This window comes from Agelaius tricolor, unplaced genomic scaffold (assembly GCF_023055355.1).
Source record: "Agelaius tricolor isolate 1412-34295 unplaced genomic scaffold, bAgeTri1.0.p SCAF_1, whole genome shotgun sequence".
Lineage (NCBI taxonomy): Eukaryota > Metazoa > Chordata > Aves > Passeriformes > Icteridae > Agelaius > Agelaius tricolor.
Genome location: NW_027269261.1, coordinates 76,428,509 through 76,449,829, shown reverse-complemented (window position 1 = coordinate 76,449,829; position 21,321 = coordinate 76,428,509). Strand labels below are relative to the sequence as shown.

The 21,321-nt window shown below is 42.2% G+C and overlaps 2 protein-coding genes across 2 annotated transcripts; one reads left to right on the top strand and one right to left on the bottom strand.

Moving 5' to 3' along the window:
• Positions 1-321: 321 nt before the first annotated feature.
• On the top strand, positions 322-846 carry MSGN1 (mesogenin 1). The gene has a single exon (XM_071431088.1). The coding sequence runs from the start codon at positions 322-324 to the stop codon at positions 844-846; it is 525 nt and encodes a 174-aa protein (XP_071287189.1).
• An 8,224-nt stretch (positions 847-9,070) lies between these two features.
• On the bottom strand, positions 9,071-19,878 carry LOC139597013 (uncharacterized). The gene is made up of 19 exons (XM_071442297.1): positions 19,791-19,878; positions 18,419-18,546; positions 17,602-17,745; positions 16,922-17,005; positions 16,203-16,370; positions 16,037-16,133; positions 15,722-15,945; positions 14,818-14,971; positions 14,535-14,743; positions 14,330-14,447; positions 13,977-14,182; positions 13,374-13,491; positions 12,653-12,822; positions 11,812-11,885; positions 11,606-11,733; positions 10,618-10,807; positions 10,059-10,200; positions 9,397-9,493; positions 9,071-9,090 (listed from the first exon to the last, which is right to left on the bottom strand). Exons 1-19 carry the CDS (start codon positions 19,876-19,878, stop codon positions 9,071-9,073), a joined length of 2,559 nt encoding a protein of 852 aa, XP_071298398.1.
• Between the last annotated feature and the right edge of the window lie 1,443 nt (positions 19,879-21,321).

Genomic DNA, 21,321 nt, shown 5'->3' with positions numbered 1-21,321 from the left:
AGCCCAACGCTCAATGTAGATGCGTAGCCTTAATCGGTTTAGTTGCGAGAAGATAATCTTTTTTTCTCCCTTTCTTGCTGTTGCCTGTTAGCTTAAAGGCTTTTTAGCTGAAGGTTGATAATTATCACTGAGAAGAAACTAGCACATCAGGAGTTCATTTTCTATCTTAGCACTTCTGGCGCTCCTTTGAACTCCTCGCACCAAGCCCGTGTTCCCACTCTGTCACTTTCCTCCCTCCATCATAAAAAGCTCTCGGCAGCCGGCGGCTCCAGCTTTTGCTGGTGGGCAGAGGGCACCGCTTCTCCCGAGCGCTCCTCCAGCATGGACAAGCTGCACGAGACATTGATCAACATGGAAGATGCTCTGGCTTCGGAACACCCCGCCTGCTTGTCAGCCTGGGACTGGAAAAGCTCCGCTGGGCCTTTCGAGCTGCACCCCATCTCGCCCCCGCACAGCCTGTCCCCGACGCCCTCCTTCGAATCCTACTCCTCGTCCCCGTGCCCGGCGGCGGCCGAGACCCCCTACAGCAGCGGCGGCGGCGGCGGCAGCGGCCTGGCGGGGTACGGCCTGGTGGAGTTCCCCGCCGCCTACCTGCCCAGCCCCGGGCAGGCCCGGCTGCCCAAGGGCACCAAGGTGCGGATGTCGGCCCAGCGGCGCAGGAAGGCCAGCGAGCGGGAGAAGCTGCGGATGAGGACCTTGGCGGACGCGCTGCACACGCTGCGCAATTACCTGCCCCCCATCTACAGCCAGCGGGGCCAGCCCCTCACCAAGATCCAGACCCTGAAGTACACCATCAAGTACATCGGCGAACTCACCGAGCTCCTCAACAGCGTCAAGCGGGCGTAGAGCCCGCCGGGAGCGCCTGCCCCGGCACGCTCAGGGTCTTTACAAACAAAAAACATCGAAATTTCTTCCTCGTCAGAGAACGGCGGGGCCCGGTGTGAGAGGAGGACGGTGCGAGGGACGGGGAAGCACCTCTGTACCTGGGACGCGAGGCTGGAAGGTGATGTAGGATTGCCTGCAAACTTGGGCTGCAGGTTGCTGAGACAGAAGTCTTGCTATTTGCCCTTGTTTGTTTGTTTTTTGGGTTTTTTTTGTTTTTTAATTTTTTTTTGTTTTTATAAGCTTTTGAGAAACATTAAACCTAATCTGATACAGAAGTTAAAAAAAAAAAGACAGCTGCTCTTCTTAGGATTTACGCATCACTCTTCTGACTGAGCCTGTTTTATAAAGACAATAGTAAATCCATAGGTGTTAAACTGAATTTTAAAATATGACAACAGCTTCATAAGAATACTATGGGTATTGATTTGTAGGCACTTTAATCTTAGGATGAGGAAAAACATGTATTTAGTTCATGTATTGTCTATTTATCCACCTGTCCACTGTACCTAAAAATCAAGTAACTAAGTAATAGTGAGAACATCTTTGCATGTAAACAAATAAATATGTCATAGTCTGTATGCTGTATTATAAATCTGATTGATAGATAAGTAAAATCTAGTGATGACTGCTAAATATTGAAAATGAAATATAAACAAACTGACATTTTGTATAGATAAACTGCTAAGTCCTCTCTTCTTTATTAATATATACAGAAGTATATAATTTTTCTGTATTTAATTTGTAAAAAACCCCTTATGCAATGCCAATAAATGATGGAAGACTTTTACATCAAATTTCTTAAACAAATTAGATTGAGATATCTTACTCTCTGACATGAAATAAATTGATTCAGGTTTCACAAAGATGCGAAGTTCTGTTCTCAAGAACAGAAGGTGTACTGAAAGCTAGGAGGGCTCTGGTAATCATATAATTTTATTAAAAGCCAATCAAAGTTCAGCTGTTTTCTACAGCCAGCCACAGTCCTGTAACACATGCACACAAAAGACTAAAAAAACCCCAAAGAAACAAAAGAACTAGGGATGTAGTTTTAATTTTAATGACTTTGACTTTCAACTGATGGGCACCACACCACTGAAAGTATGTGCTGCTCTGTAAATCTCATTGCCTGACTGAGTCATAAGACTTGGCTGATAAAACAAGCCAGAGAAGAGCAAACCCCAGCTGTGGGGAACTAATTAGTCATATAAGGCATATGAACTTTTTCTGCTGGGGGAGGTGTAAGGCATAGAGCACACAGCAGCTGGAAGGTAACAGGTTTGTCTCTCCACAGCTCAGCATGTCTCTGTGGGACAGCTGGTTTAGATTGGTGGATAAATCCTGTAGCAGAGAACCACAAAGCTAAAACTTCATTCCCTTTTTTTTTTTCCCCCCTCTGTTTGTTTAGAAGGAATTACTATTATCTTTCTACATTTTTTCTTCCAAGGATCAGCCTAAGCTAATTCAGTGCTCTTCACACATAATATGTGCATACTGGGGCAATCAGAATGAAATCCAGCACTACCACAAAAAAGCAACTACTCTCAAATTTATGCAGGTACTACTGTCACTCAGATGTAACCACATTTAAGCATATCCCATATGCTTCTCTTTGTAACTAACCCATGTTAGATTTGTTACAGACTTTACTGTTTCAGCAAGAGTAGAAGTAGAATAATTTTTTAAAGCCCTATAAAATTGTCAAATTAGAAATATGAGGTGGCAACACTGATGTCAGGAGAGCATTTCTCAGTTTAAATCTGTGCAGCTTATCCAGATTTCAGCAGATTTGCCATATAGGAGAAGTCAATCTGAATATTTTGCAAAGGATTGAAACTGCATGATACCTTGCACAGAACTATAACTGAAAGCCTGATCACAGATTCTTTCTCAAAGACACATTTGTGGGAAGACTTCTAACCTTGTCCTTTAAGTGTTCTACACCTGAAACTACAGGCAGGGACTGTGCTCTCCAGCTATGAAAGGCTGTAGGGTCATAGTTAAAACAGAGAAACAAGGAGTTAAAAGGGTCTGCTTTAATTTTTATTTTATTCATGACCTTGGCTGGTCATCCAGCATTGCTGCCTCAGTTTCCCCATCTGCAAACAAAGACTAATGGCCTCAGAAAGCTGCTGCTCACAAGCTGGGTGATGCTGTATGGAGAAAGGCCCAGGAGGAGGTACCCTGCACCTTGGAGAAGTGGCTCAGTCAGCATTCCCCACCACCCCAATGAAATTGGGAGGTCAATGCCCCGAAGCAGTTGAGCTGTAACTTTTTACATGCCCAAGGAGCTCCTCTCCTTGCAAGTGCAAGGTGGAACAGCAGCTCTAGGTAACCATGGGGCAAGGCTGTGAGTCCCAGAAGAACATGGCCCTGTGTCAGTGAGCCAGACCTTGGCTGTGTCTACGCCCACGGCTCCAGCAGGACAGGGCTGCATCTAAGCTGACCTTGGGGAAAGAGCTCCACTAAATCACTCTCTGTGCCACAGAGGGGCAAAGCCCACATCCACAATGCAGAGAGTATTAGAATAGGTTCTGCTCATGCACAACCTAATTTGATCCTCTCTTGGGGGATCTCTCCTTTCACCTGTGGGGATAGTGGGACCAGCTTAGGTGTGGGAATAGGAGGAAGAAGTAGGTTTAGTACTGCCCATGGCTGAGGTTTCCCAGGATGTGTCAGATTTGTTCCTCCCCTTCAGAAAGAAATGAATTCTTCCTCTGCCTAACATGCAACATCTCTATAAGCCCCACCTTTTGTAACTCTTCCCCTTAACACACATTTCACTGATCTAGAGAAAATTATCTGAATTACTGTATTCACAGTACAAGATGGTACAAGGCCTGCTGCTATTAAATGTTAGATTTTGTTATTCTCAATAAAATTGAATACATTTCAGGTTCCTCTTCATTTTCCTTTAGGCCCAGGAGTTTAGGATATCCAAGTGATATGAAAGGGATCAAGAGATTCCTCACATATGGTTATGAGATCTAATTTTCAGGAGAGTAAGGTCCATAAGCTGTATTTAATTCTAACAGCAATAATCTGAAGAAAAGAGGCAAAAATTTGAACCTCAGTCTGAAGAAGTTGCACGAGTCACAGAAGTAGAGAACATCTCTCACATACAAGCACCTTCTCTCAACACCATGTGTTAAAAATAGACATGGAAATAAAGCTAAAATGGCTGAAAGACCATGGCTGAAAAATTAATTTATACTCTGTCTGATAGAGTTCAGCATGCTGAAAAGGTACAGGAGAGGCAACTGGGGTTAGTCCTACACAATTAAATTAACTCTTTTGGCCCCAAGAGCTCACTCTTTTGCAGGTTAGCATGTCATTAAAATTCCTTAGTAACTTGGAGAGCAGAATGTGGATCCTAAAGAAGAAACCATTCACACTAAAATACAGTTTTCTACTGTATCAAATCTTCTCAGGTACATGAAATCATACTTCTTAAGTGATACTAGCCATAAAAATGAAAGGACAGCAGGACAGTCCTTAAGTGCTAAAGAGAAATTGGATAATGTCCATTATAAGATCTTCTACAGAAATTAATTAATTGAAGTGGATTTTAGAACCTCAGGAGAAGCCTTCAGATACAGGCAACCTTGCAATTTGGTTGAACTACCAGTCCATTACTCTCAGTTTACTGAGGAGATGATTACTATCAGTTGCTGAACATAAATACATTTTTCAGCTTTTTAAACAAGTATTTCCACAGTTTAAAATACACACTTCTCACTGAGCCAGAGATCAGCCCAGAAGCAGGCTGAGGGCAAGAGAAATGAGCAAGTGGCACCAATCAGGTGAGAAGACTGGACCCCAGCAGCTGTGTCCTGAGCGGTTCTTCATGCTGAAAGTTGTGCCCTTGCCTCCTTCTCTGGCTGAATTGCTGAGGGGGGACCAGGTATAACCACACAGGGCTAAAAGTTTCAGAAGCCAGGGAGAAGAGGGATTGAAGCCCCACATCCATCCTAAACCTTTTATTAGGGAAGAAAAAGGGCAGAACAGGCAGTTACATATAATGGATTTTATACCAGTTAAGTAAGTCCTTTGGTTGAGTTAACCAGTTAACTCCATGAGCCAGTTGGTGCTGCTGGAAGGAGCAGTTGCTGGTACCAAGGATATGACAATAGACTCTGAGTTCATTTCCTACCTCAGGGACCAGAGGCTGTTCTGGGGCAGCTGGAAGGAGAAGATATGCTATATTTAGCAGGAGGCACAGCAGTGCAAAGGAGGAGGCCTTGGAGGCAGGATTAGCCCAGGATTCAGGAGGCTTGCACAGCCTCACTCAGCAGGACAGGCTTTCCACCTGAACCCAGCAGCTTCTCTGCCCACCCTGTACAAAGGATTGTACAGCAGTGTTGGCTGCAGCAGCAGCAATAGCTAGACATAGACCCTGAGGGGGGCAAGGAGGTCAAATCACCTCTTGAGGAGAAGAGTAAGTACCTTGGAGAGAATATTCCCCAGTTGTTAAGGGCTCACAGGGGAAGAAGCTCCCCAGGCAAGCCCCAGCTCTGTAATCCACAGAACTCACCTCCCACCCCCCAAAGCAGAGGCGAGCCTGGAGCCACCCGCACACACAACAGGGCTTTGAAATTCTATGCTGAGGAGCACCATGTAGGTGCCAAGAGGTTTTATGGTGACACATTTGGGCTGCACATAGGTGTGCTTGGGACAAAGAAAACCTCCTGCAAATGGGCTTCAGCCAGTGCCTTGGGAGAGCTGCTTCTCTGGCAACTGCCAGATCCTCTCCAACTAGGGAAGCCAGCAGCTATGCTTCCAGCTCTGCCTAGCAGTAGCTAAAAAATACTCCACAAAAACATAAATACACCTCCAACTTCTAAGGGCCCAGTGACTGAGTTTTGCTCCCCAATTTATCTGCCATGCAACCACAAATCCTCTTCTTGCCTTTAACAGGCGGGAAACTGGAAAGAGAATTCACAGATCTCAATAAATCTGTCTCTTTCTAATGAGCTATAGAAGCCCCCATCCCTGATCAAGCCCCTAACTTTTTGTTTCTTTATACACCAACATCAGCCTAGGCTTGCACTCTTACAGTGCTTGATGTCATGATAAGGAGGAAGACTCACCTTATTTATGCTTCAAAGCATTTCTCTCCAAGCACATGCCCTTTCAGCATTCTAGCTAATACTGTAGGTGTTTCTAGGCTCACAGGCACAAATAAAAGAAGAAATTATATGGAAGTGGCTAAAAGCTCAAATAGATTTGTGGCAGAAGCCAAGACCTGAACTTCCTTAAGCTTTCCAAATCATTAGAGCATTGTCAGAACATGTTTTCCTCTGGATAGAGGTGCATAGCATTTACTGAAGAGTTTAGCATGTAAAAGAAAAAGTAAAGGAATATGCCAGGGAGAGAAAATTAATTGGGACAAAAAAGTAGATGGCACTTTTCTTAGTTTTTCAATATTAAGTTGTTGCTACTTTAAGTCACCAAAACAAAAGTAAAGTTTTAAAATACTGGCTGTCATTGAATACAGACTACATAAAAGAGGAGATTTCTGCCTATCAGTGACCAGATAGGAGGTTACTTATTAGCAGTGATTTATCAATATTTACTTGAAATGGAAATAGCTATCTGCAGTATATTTCTGTTATTGTTCCTATTTTCCTATAAAAACAAATCACACCAGACTTCTCTTTTCCCTTACCACTTTTGTCATTCACCTATTGAATTGCAGAAGACTCGAAGCATAAACAAAGAAGATTGATCTGCTTTCAACTTGTGTTAACAGGGATATAAAAATAACATCCCAAATACCAGGGGAAAAGCATGTGGTCATAAAATATCCACTTAAAAGGCAAAGAGGTGTTGATAAAACACTTGAAGATTTTTTTTCTTTTTTATATATATAAGCAGGAAGGCAGCTCCTGAATTTTAGTATAAACAGACACCTCTGAGGTAGAGAGAGTACTACTGTCATGTCTTTAAAAGATTTTGCTGATATTCAAATGGATTTTGTGTGTCTCACAGGCTGTTGGAACATCTGACAAGAAGCTTTATATAAATCCTTGTCCAACCATGGAGGGAAATGTCCTTGAATTTCCCCACATAGCAGAAAGGTTAATAGAGAAGATGATTCTTTACATAACTCATCCTTCAAAATGGCACTAAACAATGCTTTTAGAAGAACTGAAGAGTAGAGCCACAATGTACCTGGCCATCACCTTGCTTTTTTACAACCCCTGAAAAGCCCATCAACAGATAAAGCATGTCTAGATGTTGACTAAGCTTATGAAAATAAATGAACTTGTCTTAGACAAGATTTTAATTACCGGATTTCTATGCCTGCTGATGTCCTTGAGCCTTGGTTTTAAGAAAAAGACCTGAAAACCCAGGTAGCCATAACCAAGACAGAGTTAACAGTACTGAAATGGGCTGCCCAACTGCAGGCTTGGTTCTCACAGCAGTCTCTAAATGTTACGCTCTTCCCCCACACAAATATAAGAAAGAAGGTAGCTCAGGTTCCTCAAGGCAGCCTGTGCTGTGCTGGTGAAGGCAGATGAAGACTGTCATTCACTAAACTGGAGAAAACACTGCTTAACAGTCTAATTTCTTGGGGAGACATGAGGTTTCTCATTTCTTGTCAGCACGAGGTAAGACACAGGGAAGGCACCACACCCCCTAAAGCTCCCATGGCTGTATTCTCTTAGGTGCAAAACCCTGGCAGCACAGTAGAGGTGTCTCCCTTGATTTCTTGATGGGTTTTGCCTGCAGACTGAGCATTACCCAGTCCTCAGACCAGTGGGCTAACACAGGGAAAAGCACTGGGCACCAAGTCATTGAGTTGTCAAATCTGCTGTCAGGCTTATGTGTTCTGCATTTTCCCACTATTCCTATGTTGATATTCCTCAATATCACAACTCCGTGGCTTTAGTCTTCATCTACAACAGGGGTAGCAAAATGAATCCTTCATCACAATACCCTTCTCTACTGGAAAACAGTCTTGACATGTTTCTTATCACAAAGCCCACAGAGATTTCTCCAGAAATGACACTAAGACATCACTATAGATAGGCTTAGCAGGCAACTAAAAGACAAGACTTACATGAGCTGCAATTACAGCACAAACTTTTGGGGGGGGGGGGGGTGTCTCTGTACAGGTAGCAACAGAGATACATTTTTTCCTACTTCATGCTGTCTCACAAAGTGCTAATAGAGTCAGAAAATATGTTCTTGCTCAAGTTAGCTTTCACAGAAATTTCCTGTTGTATAATTCTTCTTAATCTAAAGTTAAAAAGCAGACACCCATTATTGTGTATTTACTTCTAAGGGATCAAGATTCGTGCCAAGCAGTAGCTTTCATTAGAACAGGAAAATATAATATTGAATCCAAACTCTTTTCACACCACTGTTCAGATGCAAAGAGGAAACCAAGAAATTTTTTATGCATTAAAAAAACCAAAACAAAACATACAGACACAGAGAGGAAAATCTGACAGGAGCCCCTAAGCATCACATTCTCTAGTAAGGAAAAAATCCTTAACACTTTGCAGATAGAGTCCACGTACTATCATTATTATTATCACAGGTCTTTGCTAAATTTTTTTTCCTCAGCTAATCCTCAGAGGATACTTAGCTAAGCAGTCACTGATGTTACTTGTGAATTGTTTGACCCACCTAGGGAAGGCGACTTGACATTGCAGAGCCACAACACTCCTGCAAGAATCTCAGTTTACAGCCTTCCTGTCAACAGCCACTACAGAATCAAGGATGTTCATTCCATCTTACTCCAAAAAAACCCACATTGTTTTACTGACATTAAGTTCTCCCAGTCCTTTGTTCATACAGAAGCTTAAAGAAAAGCTTGAAGTGATGTACAATTAAGTTCACACTTGTTGCTATCTTCTTCCCCTACTCCAAAACAGATGCTTCCAACTGCAAAGTAACACAAGTTTCAGACATATTAGCTGAGCAGACTAGGTCAGATCAACACACAAAAGACCAAGAGTTTAATGTTTTAGAGGAACAGAGAAGAACAATACAATTATTTAACTTAGAGTTACACCCAGTATGGGTTAACTGACCCTTTTCTCCATAGACTCTGATAATCTATTTTCCCAGTAGATACCACAGAAACAATTTTACTTGTGAATCTGGGCAGCAGGCTGTGGTTGCTTAGGGCACCTAACTGCAACTTCATAAAATGAAGTAGTTTTTGTTCAGTCTGTCAGAAGTTGGTGCATTGACCTGCAGGGAGAACAGACATACACACAAATTTGTTACCTTACAGCAGCAGTACACTTGGTGTTCCAATAGTGTAATTTAAGACTGACACCAACCTGTCCTTATTGTTTTTCTTCCTAAGAAGCACTGGTCCAGATGACACTTGGCCATGTGGATGTGCACTGTGGGCTGTAAGACATTTCAGCTTTTAATTCCCTAGACAGCATAATCTAGGACTAGAAGTCTGCAACCTGGCACGATTAGTGAGAGCACATGCCAAATTGCTGAGCAAAAACACAGGAGAGACTTGAGACATGTCTGTTTTCTTACCAAATCTGTGCTTCCCAGGATTGCATCTCCTTGGACAAAAGAGGTCTAAAGGCTGTTGCTTAGTATTGCAGATCACCACACTGCAGTGGAAATACAACTACAAGACAAGAATATTTAGATTATTTAGGGAAGTCTTACTTGGAATCCAAGGTGTACCATCCCAAAGGATATGAAGGCTGTGTCAAGGGGGCGGGGGGGGCTCTTCTCCCAGACACTAGTGACAGGACAAGGGGAAAATGGCCTCAAAATGCACTAGGAACAGTTCAACTTGGGTATTAGGTAAAAGTTTTTCACTGAAAAAGTGACAAAGCATTGGAACAGCCTCCCAAGAAAAGTGGTGGAGTCACTATACCTGGAAGTGTTCAAAAAACGAATAGATGTGGCACTTCATAAAATTTAGTAGGCATGATAGTCAAAGATTGGACTTGAGAATCTTGGAGGTCTGTTCCTACCTGAATGAATCTATAAGTTTGTTTTGTGAACTGAACAAAAGTGGATGGCCTTTATTCACCCCTAGGAGGGTGTTATACCTTCAAGAAGGTGTCCAGTAGCCCCAGGCAGCACTGGCCAGCTGAACCCTTACACAGCATTGGCTGCACGCATCACCCTGGGCTCACCTGTCAGCACTGCCAACAGCTCATGACAGAACAGAGACATCTGACCTGCTCTTGTAACAGAGATGTGCCCTGGACAAAGGTGAACATCCTCACTTCAAATCTCTTGAGGTGCTGGGGAAATTTTACTCTGAAGCTGTAATTAACTTCACGGAAGACAGCTCTGTAGGAGTCTTTGTTGCTTTCACACCTGTTTGGGAAATGCATGAGAGGAAATGTATTTGATCTAAACCTTCAACCAGATCTTCAAACACAGCAAAGAAATTAAATACAGCAGAGCTTCCCTCTCCATTTTCCTTGGGCCATAGGGGAATGAATAGGATCTCCCCAGTTCACGATCCCTGCCTTTGCTCACAATCAGGGTTCTTGCTCTTCATTTCCAGCCAAAACTGTTAAGCTAGAAGCACTTCTGGCCACCTCCATGACCTGCTGGCCCCAGAAGGCACAGCCACTATGCTGACACCAACACATGCCCCACAGATTAGCAGCAATTGCCTCCAAGGTGACCTCTGCCACTTGCACCTCTGCCTCTTCCCCTTTCCTCCCACCTGAGGTACAGCACCTTGTGCTGAGCAGTTACCAAACAGAGGAGGGAAGCCTTCCTCACCCATGTGTAAGGAAGTGCCACTGGGGGAGGCTGTCCTGGCTTTGAGAATTGGTAGCCCAACAGTCATCCAGGTTTAGGTCCAGTCTTGCATCTTTAGGCTGGAGCAGTTCAACTTCAAAATACAGAGCCTCCCTCAGGTATTTTACCACAGGATATTCTGATTCCTGGTAGGGCTCTGAATAGGATTTCTCTGCAAGAGAGTATTGATATTAGAAGCTTCCTTTTTATGGAGGAAGTATCTGCAAACTTTCTGCTTCACTGTTTTTTCCACTACCATTTACTCTGGCATAGTAATACTAAAACCTGGGACAGCATACAAATGTCAGGAATTGGGGACAGAATGGCAAGAAAGCAAGATCAGCTGTGAAAGCAAAAATCTCAGACATATTCCCTGGCTCTGAGGATCCAGAAATGAAACACTCCTTCTGCAAAAAGCCATTAATATTGCTATTCAGAATTGTCGCAAAGGTAGTGAAAAGGGAAAATGAATATTAAAAAAAATCATAATGGCCATTCCAGTCATCATGAGTGTTTGGTTCAGGCTTCAGTTAACCCTTTTTGCTGGCATAGGTACCACTTTAAAGCAGTATCTTTGACACAGGTTACAACCATTGCAGGGAGTTGCTGAACCTGCTCAGCAACACTTCAGGAGCTCATAGGAGAGAGAAGCTGGCATCACATTCACTACACAAAACTTACATCATGCCCAGACAAAGCAGGAAAACCATACATGTGTCAGTGATGCTAATTCTGCTCCACTACTGATATTTGACCATTTATGTTGCATTTCGGAAGAGAAAAGTCCTATCAGAGGCCTTAAAAATTTTCCTCTTCATCCTTTGATACATTTAAAAGTCATCTGAACATGGTTCTGGGGAACATTTTCTACACTGCCCTGCTTGAGCAGAGTGGATGAGTAAGATCAATCTCAGGTCCCTTCTGGCTGCAGCCATTCAGTGATTTTATAGAGTCTAATCACAGATGTTACCTTTGAAAAGCTTCAATGAAAGGGCAAGACAGCCAGACCCTGGCTTAATACTGGGTGGTGGGTTCTTCTTAGATTCATATGGAACATTAGCAGTCTGCTCAACTGCATACAAGCAGAGAAATTTCAGTCTGAAAGAAAGGGTTTAGCATTAGATTTTTCACAGCCAAAATAACATGTACAATCTTCTTTTAGGGAACAACACTTACTGGTATATGGGAATAGCATCGCCAGGTCTGAAATAGAGTACCTCGTTCTCATATGTGACAGTTGAGCTGTTGAACTGAAGGATGTACATCATTACAAACAGGACAGTCACAGAGTCTGATCTGTGTTTGGTACAATATCTACATCCCTCTGCTTGACTGCCAGATTACACTGAGCAGAGTATGTTTACAATTAGGCAGAAATTACCAGCCAAAAGCCCAAGGCCCACTGAACTAAAGTTTACCATAGGTGACAGCTATGCCATAGTCAAGAAGAAAGCTTATTAGCTTGAATATGACAGAGCACCCTAGAAAGGGAGTGCATGGGTCCTGAGAAAAAGAACAGCTGAGCTTATTTACTGAATCAGTGAGTAGAATGAAATGAAACAATGCAGAAAGCTGCATTTATTATGATCTGAATTTAGGCATGCTCTGATTATTTTCTATTTTGTTTGTTTTCTATTTGTACAGTATTTGGTGGTAGGAATAGTACCCACTCTAGTCTTTGGCCATGTAGTCATTAGCAATACCCAAAGAGCTTCTGCAAGGAGTACAAGTACATCTGACCAGCATAAACTCCCATTCAAGCCCACCATGAAACAATTCAGAGGTGTCAAACTGAAGGAAAGTTTCAGAAAGCACCTCTGATCTTGAAAAAACATTTTTACTACTCAGTAAGAAATGCTGCTCAACTGAATTTAGTAAGCTCAGAAAGGTACAGATGTACTACTGTGCTGTTTTCAGCTGTGACTTCCATGCAGCTTGAGCTCCCTCTGAAATTCTGCCAGGTCTAGCAATAACCCTACCCCAATGCAGGGTAAACTTGATGTGACCAAGTCCTTACTTTTCTACTCGTTCCACAAGTGTTCACATTGAACTTGAAGGTTGCAGTCCTCTCTGTCACTAGACTGGGTTTGCACTGTCTGTCCCTCAAGACAAGCAGAGCAGTGTCCAGGTCTTCACCACCTACCAGTTTGATTGCAGTAATAATCACAGTGCCATTGGGCAGGCATTCTGAAAGAGCAATATACATTTTCATGCAAATCAGGATTCAACCTCCTCTTGTAGCCTAACAACAAAGTTCTGAATGGATTTGATGGCAAGCTCTTTTGGCAGCCCACAAGGAGCTCTCATTCTCTTTAAAAGGATTTTTCTAGCCAAGATATTCCATACATTTAATACTGATGAGTTGCTAAAACTCTTAATATTTAGGGTTCTAACATCTTTAGAATGACTACTTTATGTGCTGATTCTCCCCACATTCCACCAACCCCCCCCACCTCATTCAACTCTCACAAAACAACCACAAAAACCCTTTACATAGCTTCTTGATTCTGGAGGTGTGTGGGGAAGTAGACTTTCCCACTTCCTTCCCCCATGCCTGTACTAGGCAGGATAGCCACTCCAATGTTTAATTATACCTGCCTTGTGGCATATTAACTGGTAGGAAGTCTGACAAGCAAACAGAGTGCCATACAACTCTAAAACCAAGAAACATTTCAGACTGCATGGTTTAGTTTTGCAACTCAAATAGCATTAACAGCTAATCCCCAACATGCTATTACGTATTAGCTCTGAAGGTGAAAATAAGCAGGAAATTGAGAAATCTCTCCTCTGAGCCAAGGTGATGTCATCCTTCAAGGTTAAGTAGAATGAAGCCTTTATTGCAGAGGTATGAAAGCCCTAGAGATGACAATCACAGGTTAAACAAGAGAATACACACTGTTCAACTAAAGCATTCAAAAACTAAGAGGGCAGGTTATCACAAGCCAAAGATAATGGCGCTTGAGCAAAGTCAAGTCCACAGGATGTATTTAAACAGGATGTTTTTAATCCAGAAGTTCACAGGGTGAGCATTTTTAGTTGTTCTGTAAAAGAATGCAATACAAACTCCACTGCATGTATAGTTGTCCTTAAAAATGCTCAGCCATATGCTGAGCCAAATGCTCAGTAAATGCGGAATATATTTCTTTTTTTCTTGCCCATTTCTGCCAACATTAACTAAGGGAAATTAAAGTTTTCTTACAAGGGCAGAAAATAGTCTTCTCAGATATAAGGGAGGATTACCTCAAAGAGAAGTTTTATTTTGCTTTTAACAATATACTGTGTCTTGTTGACATCTGACAGCTAGAACATGCCTTTCAATTGCTACATGTTGGCAGCCTTACCTCATAGCTCACATGGGGAGAAAGGAAAGGGACAGAGATTGCCAGGTGAGTGCCATTGTCCCTCAGAATGTAATTGTACTTCTGTGCAGCCTCTTGGGTCAGGTGCCAATCTGAGATGAAAGGTAGCCAGTTTTGGTCCACATTCCCACGAGTGATAATGAGATGGAGGTTCCTCCCATCACAAAACCCTGTTGCACTGGGCAGTACTGCAAAACAACCAAGAGTCAGCCAGCTGCCATCAGTTTAGTGCAGCTCCCTGGGACTGGCAGCATCCCTGGCTGAAATCAGCCCAGCTCACAGCCAGAGTTCACAGCCAGGTTGGTGCAGTTTTGTCTAAGTTCCACAAAGTTTACCTGCATCTTTCACAGCTGACAGTGCAACTACTGGGACAACAAAGGTCTCACTTGATGGATAGGTGATGAATGTGAGTGTGACATTCAGGGTGTAGGCTCTCATGTCCTCTCCCATGTACTAGGAAAATCATATTTAGACATGAAAAATCACCAAGTAATATCATCATTTCTATACCATGGGATGCTGCAGTGCCTTAGTACACACCTCTTTTTTAACACTCGGTGCATCAAGTGGGACTTGTAGTACATATGCTTTGCTTCCATTAGCATATCTGGCCCTATGTATTAGGTAGCCATGCTGAACAGCTTCAGATACAGCCACAACAACCCCTTCAATGGTTAAGTTCACAAGCTCAGCATCTGGGAGGAATGTTCCCACTGTAACATTCATTAGTCCTGCACTCAGATTTAAATCTGAAAAGGAGCAAATAGCATTAAGCTCTTAACAGTACCAAAACCTTTAGTAAATTCAACGTTCAGCTACTTACTATTGGTTATAACAACCTCTGCTTGTTCAAATGGTGTTTCTATTTCCTTGATGATAGTATGTTTGGTTAGTCCCCATTTGTTGTCTTCCCACTGGTGTTCCAAGAACAGGTTGATGGTGTATTTTACCCCAAGCTGTCCACTGCTCACAGAAGTCTAGAATTCAAATCAGTACCCTTTAGTATGGCTTGATTTTGCATTAAAGTTATGTTGGAGTATCTCAAGGTCAGTTAAATCTACAGCCCCAACCAATTGCCCTTTTTGCTCAGGAATCCTGAACTCTTGTATCCCTGTTTAGATTATCTCAGAATACTCAGAAGACTTTCTTTGGAAAGTGGTCTCCCACTCCCCAAGATTCAAAGCAGCAGGAGACTATTTCATAGTGAATAGGGCTGCTTATGCAACCTCACCAGAAGTTCAGTGGCTACATTTGCCCAGGACTCAGTTCACCCAAAGCAGCTAGATTTAGATGTGTAGTCCTAACCCATCCCAAGAGCACATGGTCTGCTGGACTAATGGGTTATTCCCATTCTCTTAAGTGGTCTGTGTAAAATACAACAGAACCCATCAATGCTTTACAGCGCAGTTAGAACCATCTCAGAGGAGTATGACATCCAGAATAATAGGCGAAAGCTCCATGTTAACCTGAGTAATTAATGAATCAATAGTTCTGTGTAGGATTCTGTCTACCTGTGCTTGCAAGAAAAGAAATTCTGCATAAAGTGGTGATTACAAATGCTATCTTTGGTCAGGGCTTCTGGAGTTTTTAACAAATCCTTTGTTCTCCCTTGTTCCCACACTCCCATCTTTCATTTGAAGGGCACAAGATGAAGAATTATTCCTCATCAGAAAACAAACATACATCCCAGAATATTGCTTGCATGGCACCTAATGTAAGTCACCAACCTTGTAATAACCACCGTCTGCACCAATTGGAACCTTCATTGTAATTTTTGTTAACTCATTCAATAACACATATTTCCTGGAAGCCATTTCCTTGGCAGAGAGTTTGTGTAGATCCACGCCAGCTTCCACAAGCACATCCTTAAAGCTAGTCATTCCAGCAGACAGTGGTGGAATATACTTTGGAACAGTCCAGGTGATTGTTTTGTTTGTGTAGTCCACACCATCTTAGGGACAAGACATGAAAGCTGTCAGCTCACTGGCTGTGAGTCTGTCCCTGTACATTTTGGTGTTGGAGCATGGTACCACACTCCTTACCTACAGGACATGCCACAGCAGTATCCACCATCAGGATCACCCACTGGTATTTGTAAAATGTACTTGATCTCAGCACAGAAAAGGTAATTCCCTGATCCTGTAAGGAAGGAATCTGGTTAGACCTGCACAGCCTGGCAGCTTGTGGGGCCAGAAGGAGCACACCAACCTCAACCAGCTGAACTTGGGCAGCAGTGTATGGCACTCGCAGCAGAACCCTGGAGTCTGTGGCGTTGAGTCCATAGCCTGCACTCCAAGCATTACTCACAAGCAGAGCCCTTTTTTCTTCTGGCTGATGAAATACTATTTGCCATATTGAGGTTTCTTCTGCCTTTGCCTACCCAGAGAAATGTATCAATAGTTTAAACATGATGGTCAAAGTAACAGGTTTATTGCATTGAATGATTTACTGTGTTGAACTGCCCAGTGGTCTGTTGCCTTTGAATTTTACTAGGGGGATATCCCTCCAGCTTTTCCCACCTCATGCATACAGAAAACTTTCCATATTAAGGGCAACAGAGAACAACTAACTAATGGCACTAACTGCATTGCTGAAGACTCTGCACATACAAGAGTCCAAGAAGAAAATGGCCTCTTCACAGTTTTTTTAAGGGCTGTAGGATTTTAAGGCTTTTTTTTTGTGCAAAAAACAAGCAAACAAAAACCAAAACAATCTCCTATCTGGGGAAGACTTGATTTCTTTCTTGGAGACACAGCCTACAACTGTCTGTACTTCTAATCTATAAAAATATACTAAACCCACTTGATACAGAAGTTCTATTATTGTTACTTAAGTACTTTTTGAAAGTACTGCGTGGTTAATGAAAAGAAAGATAGTTGTGCCAGAGGTAGCGCTGGCTTTTGAAAAAAGAAAACCTGCAGTTTTACTTCTGGAAATACAAGAGTCCAGTCCTCAGGTTCATCTTGAACAAAGTCTTTTATAGTCTGTGGAACCTCCCTCCTGACAGAAATCTGAGGAGAAAAAACATCTGTAAGCAGTTTGCTGATAGCACTTATTTCCTTGTCTTCAACACCCAACAAGCCTTTTTCAAGAGAAACTTAGACAGAATTTCCTAGACAGAGATGCCACCATGCCTGGTGATTCACCTATAGTCTGCTTGATTTCAGTTTCTTTTTATTTTTCCACCTATTTTCTACTTTCTATTTCCACTTAACACCAGAGTTTGTTCTTGACTCCAACGTCCTCTTCCAAGAGGAGTCCACTTCTCCTTCTGCATTCCTCCCCAGCAGGGAAACTTCCTTCAGGAGTTATACATTCTCTGTTGTCTCAAGTAAGATTTATTGGGGCAACATTCAGGGAGTTCAATCTACGAGCTTATCCTTTTTGATATTTTTCAGCTTTATTCGCTAATACTGCTAATATAAGTTACACAATCAAAATACAAATGTATCACTTAAGATGCATACTGTGCACTCACTAACAAGCTGCTCATGATGGGGCAGTCTGAAGCTGACAAAATTCTAGGAATATGCATTGGAAACACAATCTAAGAGAGCATCTTGCAGTACCTACCTCTTTACTTCTATCACTTTCCATAAGTACTTACCTCCATGTAGTTATTTTCACATTTTATCTCTCTGGGATTCCATGGACCATAATAGCAACTTGCACTTTTCAGATGAGTTGTAGCATTGCTCATATCAGGAGTGTGAGATGCTTTGATTTGTATAGTTACTGTGAACACATCTTTCTGTGTGCGCAAATGGAACATTTGCCTCTTAGACTGCTTTTCCCTAGCTGGGCACCACCTATCCTACTGACTTTTAATTAAATTACAAAATACACCCACCAGCCTCTGCACAGAAGAGCAACTCCATACTGAAGCATTATCACTTTAAGTTTCATTAACTGCACAAGATGCATGCACATAGGTGTATAACTACACAGCAACATACTTTGGGCAGCAGGTTTGTTCCTTTTGCATAGCCCCAGAAATGAACAATAAGAAAATAAACAAACCTAAGAGATAGCTGATTTTGTGTTTTATGACATAGTAGCAGTGAGCCAGCAACCAAAGTTTTAGTTTTTACTGTGAAGTGTCTCAAGACACTAAATATTGTTAGGGCAGAGTGCAACACAGCTGCCTGATGCAATTCCATATTGTAATCCACAAGAAAATAGTTGCCCTTTAAGGGCACATGTGATATACTTCATTTGTTCTTCTGTACATGGTACTCCAAATGGCAGTACCACGGAATATTCTCAGACCTTTGGATACATTTGAAGAAAATTGTATTATTCTCTGCTAACAGATACTCAACACACTATGACACCTCAGTTAATGCCCATTAATAATTCAGTAATTTCTCACATAAAGTTAGTGTAGAAGAGCACTGTAATTGAAGTGTCTGTAACAGACTTACCTCTAAGTGAGAATGGCAGCTGAGTGCAGAAGCACAGAGCTGAATGCTCCTGCAGGTGGTGTAAGTTACTCTATAGCCACACTGGGCTGCCATGGCCTCATTCAGCTCCCAGGCTGTGCCAGACTGATCTACAGGCAAATAGAGAGCAAAGAACTGTGTTAGCTGTATTAACAAGTATAACTCCTGCTCTGCTAACTCCTTGAGAAACCTGCTCTGACATAGGGATTCAGCTGAACTTGCTGTGATACATCCCAGCCGTATTCCCTGGGCTCAGAGGGGGGAAAGAGCTGTGACTAAGTGTAAAGAAAGAGAGAGTGGTAAAATTACAGGCACACTGGGACAGGAAACACTTGCAGCTGAAGCACTGGAGATGGAAAAACAATCCAAACCACCACTATGGTGACAGATGACAGCAGCAACATCAGGAACGTGACATGTGGCTGGCACAGGCTCATATTTCTCTGATGCCTGCCCAGCAGAGTCTCTTCAGGAGACAATCCACCAGGATGTTGAACAACTAACTAGCTTGGATGTTTTTAGTATACAAACAATTTCTATGGTTTTGAGCTTTTTAGTGTTTTAGTTGTTTTGGGTTTTTCCTTTAAAAAATCTCTTTATGGTTTAAGATATATGTATCCCAGCTGCAGAGTGGTTTTGTGCATGATGTCTGAACAAAGACCACATTTTAAGTGGGTTTTGACACAAAACCCACTGCTAGAATAATGGATAGCATGGAGAGCTTTTTCAAGGCCAAATTTACATTTATACATATAATCTTAAAGCAGGTGTTTATATCCCAAAAGTATCATCACTGTGCCCTTCCACAGCATTCTGTGATGCTTTTCACAGAAATGTACATCTTGCTGACTACTAAGTCCATAGCTAGAGGGCCGAGCTAATTTTTCTTAAACTTCATTAAGTATACACCTCCACCAAGCTGAAGCCACTAGTACAAAAATAATGTTGTGCCAGCTTCAGCTAGTGAATTTTCAGAGCACTATGTGCCGTTACTAAAAACATTCTTATCACAAAGAAAATCCATGAGATTTTTTGTGAGATCCAGCTTTAGCATGCCTAGAAACTACCATGTAAGTTTCAATTTGAACCCAAAATCAAGTCTGATCATGGCTAAGTTATCAAAAAACAAGTTGACAGTATAGGTTACACAGAAATCAAGGTAGCAGTTGGGTTTACTTACAATGAGATCCAGCCTACTAAGCTCTATAACAGTAGAATAATCTAGTATTATATATAGGGAATTCTAGTATATATAATATAATATCTAGGGAATTCTAGTATAGAAGCACCTTAGACAATTTTAAACATTTCACCGTATGTAATTCTCTCACCAAGTTCTTCTACATCAACTTACCAACAACAAAAAGAGATAAGTATTTTTCTTCAAAGTATTCTTCAGTCAGTGTTATCCTCAGAAAGTCCCCCAAGCACTCTGAACTCATGGGTCCTGTGTTGAATGTATTGAAAAGCTGGTAAGGTGGGGATTCAAAATAAACTACAAACAAATCTGCTATTTCCCAGATTGCTTTGTAAAGTCAGTGTGGTGATAGTCATACAACTCTTATCAGGAGAGGTGAGAGGTTGTGTTTATACTGGCGGTAATTACAGGAGAAAAGCCAGCTCCAAAGTTAGTATCCTATTAGTAATGCCATTCGATGATTTGGCAATGCCACCTGCAACAGCTGGTCACGGAAATAAGATTTTGGAACACAGTCAAAAAGGTACTACATTGGCTGCCCCAATCTGAACACCTTAGATGAAGTAAAACAAAATGTCAAAGTCCCACACACTCCTGAAAAGTAAAAAAAACCCCCAACCTCTAAACCAAAAAAATCCCAACAAAACCCTACAAACCAACCACAAAATAACCAGAAAGTTCCACCTGTACCCCTCTATTCACAAGAGCCAAAAGTCAGTTTGGGTGGAGAGCAGCCACATAAGCCATGCCCTTCCATCAGCCTACCCTGGTCCCTTGCCCAGGTACCAGTACCAGAAGCCAGCTGGCTCATACTGGGAAAGGACCACACAGAAACAGAGAAGATGGCTTGAACAGCTTCAGTCCCAAGCTATCACCACAGCATAAACCAGGACATGGCTCCTCTTCCAGGCAGGAGGCAGGTACACACTGTCCTAAGTGTAGGACTAGAGAAGGCTTCTTGTTTGACATGCACATCTGATAAATGGGGATTTGTTGCCTCAACAGGAGTTTTTATGGCATCATGAGCTAACACTAGGTAGACCTTTTATAATAATGGTGCATTTTAGGAGCTGAGAGGATTCTTTTTCCTAGAGGGTTCAGCACCATAGACTGACTTTTACTAGTGATACAATTCCCACATCAGAGATGGTCACTCTGAGGAGCACAGACAGATGCTGGTGAACATGACCCTATTCCACCCACACTCCAAGCTACCAACTGGATTCAGTGCAGAAGCTAGATAATTGCTCCAAGCTGGATAAAACCTTCTCCAGTATCTATTCACTTTGATCTTTGGGGATGGCCAATGCATTTTATACAGGACCCAGAGTGAGTCAGGCAGACAGTCCTAGAAACAGTTCTCTGCATCTGCTGCTCCAGGACCAGCTCTGTTTTGTAAGGAAAGACTTTTGGCTAAGAAAACTGTTTCCTCTGAGATGAATCACTGTTATCTTTATAATATTTTGTCCTGATTTTAGCTGGGATAGAGTTCATTTTCTTCCTAGTAGCTGGTACAGAGCTGCATTTTGGATTCAGTGCAAGAATCATGCTGATAACACACTGAAGTTTGGTTGCTGCTGAGCAGTGCTTAGCACCAAGCCAAAGACCTTTTAAGTGGCTCATGCTGTGTCAGGGAGTGTTGTTCCTCTATTATTTCTCTAGAGTCCCATAATGATATTATCAGACT